Source organism: Notolabrus celidotus, chromosome 15, assembly GCF_009762535.1.
Source record: "Notolabrus celidotus isolate fNotCel1 chromosome 15, fNotCel1.pri, whole genome shotgun sequence".
NCBI lineage: Eukaryota > Metazoa > Chordata > Actinopteri > Labriformes > Labridae > Notolabrus > Notolabrus celidotus.
In genome coordinates this window covers 23,863,598-23,874,144 of record NC_048286.1, presented here as the reverse complement: position 1 = coordinate 23,874,144, position 10,547 = coordinate 23,863,598, and the positions used below count along the sequence as shown (strand labels likewise).

At 39.7% G+C, this 10,547-nt stretch overlaps 1 protein-coding gene across 1 annotated transcript; it reads right to left on the bottom strand.

Annotated features, from left to right (window-relative positions):
* Window positions 1-2,118: 2,118 nt before the first annotated feature.
* On the bottom strand, window positions 2,119-5,729 carry kcnmb2 (potassium large conductance calcium-activated channel, subfamily M, beta member 2). The gene is made up of 4 exons (XM_034703511.1): window positions 5,632-5,729; window positions 4,698-4,868; window positions 4,274-4,469; window positions 2,119-3,207 (listed from the first exon to the last, which is right to left on the bottom strand). The coding sequence occupies exons 1-4, from the start codon at window positions 5,688-5,690 to the stop codon at window positions 2,923-2,925; spliced, it is 711 nt and encodes a 236-aa protein (XP_034559402.1). The 5' UTR covers window positions 5,691-5,729; the 3' UTR covers window positions 2,119-2,922.
* Between the last annotated feature and the right edge of the window lie 4,818 nt (window positions 5,730-10,547).

Below are 10,547 nucleotides of genomic sequence, written 5' to 3'. Positions count from 1 at the left end.
CATGATCAGCAGCTCCTGGGGCAGGTTGAACTTCCTGAGCTGACGCAGGAAGTACATCCTCTGCTGGGCCTTTTTTCTGATTGTGTCTATGTGGGAGGTCCACCTCAGGTCCCGGGAAATAGTGGATCCCAGGAACCTGAAAGAGTCCACAGTAGACACAGTGCTGTTCAGGATGGTGAGGGGGGGGAGTGGGGGTGGGCTTCTCCTGAAGTCCACTGTCATCTCTACCGTCTTGAGCGGGTTCAGCTCCAGATGGTTCTGACTACACCAGAGAGCCAGCTGTTCCACCTCCTGTCTGTAAGCAGACTCGTCTCCGTCCTGGATGAGACCGATGACGGTGGTGTCGTCTGCAAACTTCAGGAGTTTCACCGAGGGGTCTCCTGAGGTGCAGTCATTGGTGTAGAGGGAGAAGAGCAGTGGGGAGAGAACACATCCCTGTGGGGCGCCAGTGCTGATGGTCCGGGTGCTGGATTTGATGCTCCCCAGCCTCACCTGCTGTCTCCTGTCCGTCAGGAAGTTGGTGATCCACTGACAGATGGAGGCCGGCACTGTGAGCTGGGTGAGTTTCTGGTGCAGGATGTCTGGTATGATGGTGTTGAACGCAGAGCTGAAGTCCACAAATAGGATCCTAGCGTAGGTCCTGGGGGAGTCCAGGTGATGCAGGATGTAGTTCAGACCCATATTGACTGCATCCTCCACCGACCTGTTTGCCCGATAGGCAAACTGCAGGGGGTCCAGCAGGGGGCCTGTGATGTCTTTCAGGTGGCTCAACACTAGTCTCTTGAAGGACTTCATGACCACAGACGTCAGGGCGACGGGCCTGTAGTCATTGAGTCCTGTGATGGTGGGTTTCTTTGGGACTGGGATGATGGTGGAGCTTTTGAAGCATGAGGGCACTTCACACAGCTCCAGCGATGTGTTGAAGATCTTAACATGGCAAATAGCCAATCACGTTAAAGAATTTCAGGGTGGCCAATCAGTTTTTGGAGGTGGCCATGGCCACCCCTTGCCACCCCCTGGCTTCGCCCCTGGGTAATGATGGCTATAATTCTTCACCTGAGCACCCATGTCCGTATCCTCAGCCTGTGTTAGACGTTTTTGAAATGAAGAATGATACAAACATACAAAAATTCACTGTCCAACCTAAGAAAGCGTGTTGAGCTACGTAACATTTGTTTCATTCCAGATGAACATTTCAAACTAAGTTGTCTGTGCTTGGAGTAACTTGGTTTCTGTTTTTATTCCATGGTATAGTTTTTAGAGATTTCAAGTAATGGTTTCTAGATAAACATAATGTAACATAATGTACTCCTATTTATTCTTGAATGCACAATACAATGTTTTGAGATTTTTTAAGAAGTACTTTGAATACTTAAGTATTTTTAAAAGCAAGTACTTCAGTACTTTAACTCAAGTAATAATTTGACAGAGCAACTTTCCCTTGTATTGGAGTAATATTTGACATGGAGTATCTATACTTTGACTAAAGTAATGAAGCTGTGTACTTTGTCCACCACTGGCTGCCGGGGAGCAGTTTGTCATGAGATGAGAGTGGGGAATTCAGGGGAACCGCTTGTTCACTGTTAGGAAATACCACAAGGAAAAAAAAAACAGAGTCAGGGTTGTTGTTTTGTTGCTTCACACAGTCACATGCAGAGCCTACAGCAGATTCTTTCTGCAGCATGTGTGGATGGATAGACCCCCAGAGGGAAAGAGGAAAGAGGAAACTGAATGATACCCTGTTCTTAACTTCCATGGCATAAAGTATTTTTAATGCACTTAGCTAATATGTTTTGATACCACGTCTCGCCACTTAATCAGGCCGCAATACAATGTTTCAGTGGAACTTATAAGGAGAAGTAATACAAAGCTTACATTTGCACACCTATCCTTGTGCAAATATAGTCATGTATCTAGGACAAGGATGTTCTCCTAATGATAATGACTGCCATCAGCCACTCAGCAATTTGAGTGTTTTGATGCAGGTGTAGCAGATGGCAACTCTATGAAACATTTTCTTTGTTTTTTTATTTCCTTGTGGATAAATATTATGGAGTGTTACAGCTGGAGCATTAGACTATTTGACATAAAGAACCAAAATTCACCACAATGTGAGTATTCAGTTTAAGTTTTTATTGTAGAGATAACACGAAGATGGATGCAATGGTAGTTTTCCTTGTAAAGTAAACTTATGACCTCTAAATCAGAGGCAGGATCACATTTATTCCACACCTTGCAGAATATATTTTCAAAGAATCCATGCACTACTTTGTAGACGTGGTCTTTTCAGGGTTATTGTAATTTTGTGATGAAGTGAACATACTGTCATGGAGAGTCAAGATTTATCAATCAGTCAATCAATCATAGCATGCCTTATGTTGAAACACAAGATACATTTCAATATAACAAATCCACAGATATTTGGTCGCTGAGGTAAAAAAAAAAAAAGGACATGTTTCTGAAAAACAATCATATAAATCTGAAAAGTTTCCAAAGTTCTACAAACCCTCATCAATGAACATCCAGCAGCTTTTCCCCTCAGCCATTTGAACTTTGGTTTTGACCTGTCTCATATGTGACATTTCAGGCACATGCTCATAAAAACATACTTAAGATTACAACTGTCAACAACTCTTGTAAACAAGTACAAATAAATCTTTTTACAAGTTAACAACATGCCAAATGCAGTCATAGTTTTACTGTATAACCATATTTTACATGTGGGACAGTTTACAAACATTTGATTTTATATTATAAACAGTCACATCCTCAATCTTGAGTGAATATCAGCTGCTCCCAAAGTCCCAGCTGAAAAGGGAAGTTTATAAGAGGTCATAGCCAAGTGGTTTGACCAGAACTTTCCCTGTCATGAGAGATAACCATCACTAAATCACCATATTTTTGTCTTTCACTGCTGCTTTTTCACCGTTTGATCTTTCCTATCTCTTCACACAGCCTGGACAGGTACTGGGTGAGCCTCACCATGACGATGATGAGGACTCCTCCAGTCAGCATGCAGGAGGGCCACATCAGTGAGTGGAAGACAACACTGTGGTCGTACAGGCGCGTAAGGAGGACCATCTCCTGCTGCTCGCTAGGGTCATAGAAACAAGGGACCTGCTGATGCACCTTCAGATGTTCTGAGATGTTCATGATGATGATATGCATGGCAGAGCTGTCCTTTTGACACCGCGGCACATACAAACACTGCAGAGAGGGAGTCAAAGGAAACAGGATTTTTTAATAGTAATCATTGTGAATTAATGGGGAAAAACACACATGGCAAAATATTGGGATACTGTAAAAGGTAAAATTTGATTGGCAACATGGTGTGATACTATCCTGAGAAAATACTACTGTGGAATCATATTATTCTAAGATATAAAAAATATTCTGCAGAATTTGAAATTAGAAACATGATGATAATGGTTATATTATTATTATTATTATTATTATTATTGCTTTTTTATTATTATTATTATTATTATTATTACTATTACTAGTATTATTATTATATCACTTCTTTTCTCTGACTCCTGAGCTGTGGTTACAAATGAATTTCTTACTTTTAATAAAAAATGTAATCAAAACTTTCTTTATCATACACAGACACTGCATACACATATTTTATCATACATTTATAAAGGTTAAAATCCCCAAATACTGTGTTTATTTTGTGGATACATGAATATGGTCAGCATGGTTTTTATGAAGTCAGTTAAAACAATGATGGGGATTATTATTTTGTCATAATTAAATCTAGTATTTCAGTTATTTCAGATTACATCGTTCAAAATGTGCTAGTCTTTCTATTTCACAGATAATTAAAAATGTAATATTTGAGATAGACTTGATGTTGACAACGTCGTAGGTTAAGAAAAGATAATTTTCCTCATTCAGGGAAGAGAAAGTTCTAAAAGAAAAGTACAGACCATAATGATAAGATAACGCCAAAATAATGCCAGTACTGATGATTTAAAAACTATGCAAACTTGTGCCTGTCTATAAAGGACTAGGATGTGACATCATGACTTAAAGATTACACATGTTATCAAATTGTTTTATAACCCGCATGGTGTTTCGCTTTTTAAAGAAAGACAAACATTTTAGACAATTATTGTAATTTCCTTTGGGGCCACTATTTGAAAAAAAAATGAAAAGATCTCCATATACTACCATGACAGAGAGCATGCCTTAATATTTAATCAAAGCAACAGTTTTGTGAAGAAAGTGTATGTGTGGTTATTCACAGTTTTTTCTCACTTGCACTCACCTCAGAGCTGATGTCCTGCGTCTCCTCATTGTGAGATAAACGGCTGACGCGGCCCGTGTTGTTGACGCTAACGTAAACCTGCAAACACGGGTACTTTGAGACCCTCCAGCAGTCTGAGCCACAGTTGTAGGAACAGTTCATGTCTGCTGTGACTGTGGAGTTGAGTACAATACACACACCCTCTTCTGTCCACACACTGTTGACATAAAAAAGATGATCCAATTTAATGCAGAGAAAAAGGATCTTACTGTGTGAAATCAACTCGGCTGGAGTGTAATTTCATAATGTTTTCAATTTTCACATTGAAAGAGCTCTGAAGCTGTTTTTCAACAAGCGTGTCTCATGAATAAAACATGTTTCAAACAGAAATATCAGTTTAATCTTTTATAGGGAGTACAAACAAAATACTAACACAAGGTTGTACCTGTCTGCATAGGAGCGTAGTATTGTGATCCCTAGGACAAAGTACAGCATGACTGAAGAGAGGATCATCCCCAGGCCCAGGAAGATGGCTCGATCTTCACCTGGCTTCAGAGCTGTCACTGTTTTCTTCTTGTCCAATGAATCAACATCACGGAACTTCTGATAGATTGACCTAAATTAGGAAAATATAATCACAACTGCAATACAAGACAGTTTTTCATCTAAAATGGCAACAAAGACAAAAAGGGCATCACAGCAACAAAAAGACACAAATAAAAGTTAAACGAGACACCAAAGAAGATAAATGACCAAAAAGAGATACAAAAAAGATAAATGTAGCCACTCAAATCAACATCAAAAACATAATACAAAACGATATGACACAGAAATACTAACAAAGTGGCACAAAATAACACAATGACATAAAACAACCTCAAAAGACAAAAAAGGATACAAAACAACAACAACAACAAAGAAGTATATTGTACACAAAAAGCTACAAAACAGAAACAAAAGAAGTTAAACTGCCACAGTAAGACACCTGAGTACATCAAACAACACTGAAGACACAAAAAATGGCTTCAAGGGTTAAAAACAGCAACAAGAGATGTAAAACAAATAAATGAAACTAAGAGACAACTTCAAAGTCGTGTAAAACAGACACAAAAAGTTAATTAAAGTCACATATAACGGGACTGTTTGTTGTACTATTGTGTGCATCTATCCGGTGTCTTGCTGACACACAGAGGGTTAAAGGGCCCATTGTCTCAAAAAGTAATAATGCTTTCATCAATCACCAATTAATTTTTATTTATGTAGTGTCAAATTACAGGAGAAGCTGTCTCTGGACGCTTTAGACACACAGAACCATGATCCTTTGTCTATCTTTTTTTTTGGTCTGAATTTTGAAGCCTAACTTGGTATGATCCTGTTACCTCCTTTCACCTCCTCCTCCTGACCCTCCTGCATTTCTGGCTCCCGCCACAAAGAACATCTTTCCTGATGATCCGCGTCCTCCTTTCCTCGATGAGGTGGGGCGGAAAGACTGCTGGAAAGACCTGTGAATTATGGCCAGTCTTATGTTAAGCTGTTTTACACTAACATGCACTTTTACTGGAAAGACCATTTACTTAACAGAAATCCCAAGCCGACACTTACTTAAAAAAAAATTACAGGATGACAAATTTTACTGTACCTTTGGTGCATATTTGCCGTCAAACTTAATACTTTTCTAAATATGTCCAGCTTTGTAAGAAACTATAAGGAATACGTCTCTCTTCATAACCCTGAAACAGCATGTCATGATTCACAGTACTCTGCAGTGTCGGGGCAGGAAGCAGCCCTCATATAGTGGACTCACACCAGCATGTAAACATCTCATTTTGAGCACAAAGAAACTCTACAAAGGGTAAACAAGATGACAGATAACCAGAGATGAAAGGTGTGAAAAACCTACCTGCTGTATTCTCCACACTTGTGCTGTCAACACAAAGTCATTGGCTCCTCTCAGGGCACAACAACAACACCTTGCATGCGCCTCCTCGTCGCTCTTTGCCAGTCCTACAATTTGCAGACAAACACAAGTGAATGCAAACGCATGCAGCCCTGGCCTCATAAATAAGATTAGCTTTGATTCAGATTCAAATGAATTAGACAAGTGAGACATTATGAGTTATTTGTTATGGGTCACTGAAGGGTGACTGGTAAGGTGAAGGTCGATGCAAACCCACTCTGGAGATTGCCTGGCATTTACTTTGACATACATTTTAAACAGATGTATTTACACAAGCTTGTTATGAGCTATATGGGGTCGTTGACTCCTATAAAGCAGTGATGTAAAAATCAAAAGGCTGATCCAGTATGATTCAGAATTTAATAAGAAATACAAATCGATCAAGTCGGGATCAATGATTGAATCAGGCTGTTTATTTACTGTTTCACAGATGCAGAATGATAAGAAGCAGTAAAAACAAGTCAGTGGGTCTGGATGAGGAGAAATAATATTTTTGATATTATAATAATTATGTCTCTCTCTTCCATGATGAAAATGGGGCAGTTGGGATAGCAGAGCAGAAAGTCTGACCCAGTGGGGGTGAGCCTGAACATGCTTCCCTGCCTTCCCTGTCTTTTATCTTGCATCCCTCTGACTTTTCTCTTGTGTGCTCTTTCCTTCCCTCTCACTCTGCTCTCATGAAAATCAGGGAGTGTGGGGCGGTAAAGCATACAACCTAGCCCGGCAGAGGTGAGTCCCAAACAGACTTTTCACCCTGGCTCTGCCTTCCATGTCCTCTTTCTAGCATCTCTCTACTTACTCTTCTTTGCTTTCTCTCTTTTGTCCTCTATTTTGGTGCATGAATATGTTAGAAAGTGAGAGCTAGTACGGAGAGAAATGGTTCTGGGATGCCGGAGCTAACTGTCCTGCCTGCCTGAAGTGTTGTGGGCCTTATACGAAACACTGGGGAAGGGAGGTGTCCACTTGATAACCCTGGTGATGCGTTGGCTCTCATTCCCCATCTTCATCTATCTTCATGCTTTGGTGTTGGGGGATGATAGGGGCCATATGGCGCGTTATGTAACTTATCAGTAGAGCATAATCATGGGATGAGGCTGTTTCTTCACTGAGTGCTTATCTTTCTAGCACAAATACCTTGTGTTTAATTGAAAACATACTTAAATAAAATGTTTAATTCATCTTAGCCCTGTACCAATATTTACAGCAGCATTTGTATCAGCCTCAGATAAAGCCTTAGACGTGATATTTGGGTATCTAGTAGCATGCTAGCCATTGCACAAATCTGATGAACATTTCAGTCCCAAAATTAATTCACTTGAAGCAAATGTCATGTGCAACAACAAACAGCAACATTGTGACCATGAAGAGAATGTTGTGAGAGATAAAGCGAGCAAATGTCAGCAATTTGTGTTTTTCCACCAATATACACACTTATTAATAGCTCTAGTGTCAGAGGGATACTTATCCACAACTCGTATTCAGGAATCTGAATCATTATTGAGAAGGAAAAAATGGTATCAGAATATTTCCGTAGCTCTCATCCAGTCCAACATGTAAGCACAATAAGCAGGCTGTATTTTTATGAGAGATGTCAACCTTGCCAGAGTCCAAGGAACAGAAAAGTCAGAAAACAAGTTCCTCTTAGATGAGTAATTTCCTCATTGTATCACATTCCCAGCTGCTCAAGGGAAATGTTGCTGAGAGACGACCCCAGAGTGACAAAAGAAATCCACAGGAAACCCAGAAGGGTTTTTAACTTTATCCTTTCACTCCACTCCATTTTTCATGCAACAAAGAGTGACACTTACATGATTTTTATGCTCTGTCTCACAACTTTTCTCCTCCGTTAAAAGCATGCTGGTCATTGCCTCCTGAGTGTCTCAAGTTCCACACATAACTGTATTGATTTCAGCTAAACATGGACACACACACTTTCAGAAAGACCGCCTTACTACTTGCACCAACTTCACAGTCAGTGGTTTTAAGACTTCTGAGAGCAGTTTATTTATTGGTAGCTGGGCCTCATGCTGCACGTAGGCTGGACTTATAGTGACAGGTGACTTCCTGTCTATAAGTCATGGATGGTGACGCCAATCTTAATGATTTATGGGCCGGGCCAGGCAGTCTCACGCTGTAAAGCGACTATGCTGGGCCTTCAGAGTTACCTTCCAATGAAGGGAGACATTAAAAACTGCAATGTAACCCCTGCAGCTTCATTAGACCCCTGGAAATCTAAACTCATGCTGATCTGCATGAAACTTGAATGATACTGAAATGATGTCACAGTGACAGGGTGAAAAGTAGTCCTGAAAGACAGTTACTTAAAAAAAATGACTTGGGATAAATTTACGTCCTCCTTCATATCCCTGCTTATTTAAAAAGTCCCTGAGTCTGCAGTGTCACCACATGAAGCACTGGAGGGAGACAGCTTTGTGTGTGTGTGTGTGTGTGTGTGTGTGTGTGTGTGTGTGTGTGTGTGTGTGTGTGTGTGTGTGTGTGTGTGTGTGTGTGTGTGTGTGTGTGTGTGTGTGTGTGTGCAGGTGCTTCATGTTCAACTCTAGTGTGAAACTGCTTACCCCAGCAGGAACGTATTGTTCAGATTTTCCTATTATCGGTTTAATGAACTACGTATCTGAAGCCGAGGGCAGATAGAGCCGACCGACCTGACTGTTTTTCTCTATGGGTCTGTCCTTGGTTTATATTTCCTCCATCTGCCTCTCACCCATCTTGAGACTTAAAACGTGACTAAATGAATGATAAAACAAAATGACAGGTGGTATTCTACGTAACAGCGGAGCAGGTGTTGTCTTTTGCACCTATGATTTACTGAATGGGTTTCTGGAGTTCACAGCTGCTGTTTTTTGAGGCATAACCCTGTGAACTCTGCTTCTCCTGTGAGAGATGCAAAGGGAGTACAAAAAGATGGACGCATAAAGAAGTAAAATGACCACTAAATGACACTATAAAATTACATAGAGATGTAGGATGGAGACACAAAGAGTATTATGCCCTGGAAGTCTTGTTATGTGTTCTCATACTTTGGAGTTCCTCTATTTATACGTGCGTACACACACATCACACGTATCTGTGTGTGTGTGTGTGTGTGTGTGTGTGTGTGTGTTTTGTGTGTGTGTGTGTGTGTGTGTGTATGTACATATATATACATGTGCATGTGTATGTATGTGTGTATGTATGTATATGTGTATGTATATATATGTGTATGTATATATATATATATATATATATATATATAGTATGTGTATATATGTATACGTATATATATTTCTATTTAATTATTATCTTTTGTTTATATTTATTATTATTATTGTTTACTTTCTGTGATGCACTTTGTAACTCTGTTTAGAAAATGCTATATAAACAAAGTTTATTATTATTATTAGAAAGAAGCAAAATCACAATGAAACGCAGCAACAAGGGGATTTAGAGTATTACCCAAAAAACTACAAAGACAAAACAACAACAAAGGCATTACAAGGAATGCAACTAAACTGATACGTCAAATACATTTTTAACACTGTAAATAAATTAAAAAGTGACACAAAAACAGCAAAAAATGGATGCAAACATATCAAGAAACAAGGAAGGATTTAGGGGGCTCAACTCTACATGAGTGTCCCTGGGGGATTAATGTCACAAAGTCCATCAGTGGTAATGATGATGATGATGATATATGAGTATTGGTCGTTTCCTTTGGATTTGTAAGGTTTTATCATGTACTTCATAGTGACTGGAGGTCTCAGGGCTCGGCTTTGATCCCCCAAGTTTTGCTTCAGCAGGTGTTTACTCACTTTGCGTGTTTAGCTGCTCAGTGGAATTTAAAGCCCGGTCTGCTATCAACACGCTCTTTGATGAAGGATGTCTGAGCATGTATTTTTTGCCTTGTCCTTCTAGTGATTATTGCTTCACTGTCAAGTGTTCTTTTTAAAGTTTGGTGCCTTTAAAACGTCACATGCTGCACTTCGCAGCCCCGAACAGATGTATAACAGGGCAGTAAACACTCACCTGAGGAGTGCACACATAGGCAACTGGAGAGTGTGAACAGACCAAGGAATTACAAAGTGCATGTCTTGAGCATACTGGACATACAGTTCATACTAACATTAACATTAACATGCATGTCCATTAATAATAAATTAAATGTATTTTGCCTTGAGTTAATTTTTGTTTTGTCTTAAATGCAGCATATTTCTATCATAATCCAGGCACGAAAAAAAAGGGCTGTATATGGATACATTTTCTGAATGAACTCAAATCATATATCAAAAACCTACATTGTAGGCGTGAGCCACATAACAATTTTCTATTCCCAGCTATGTG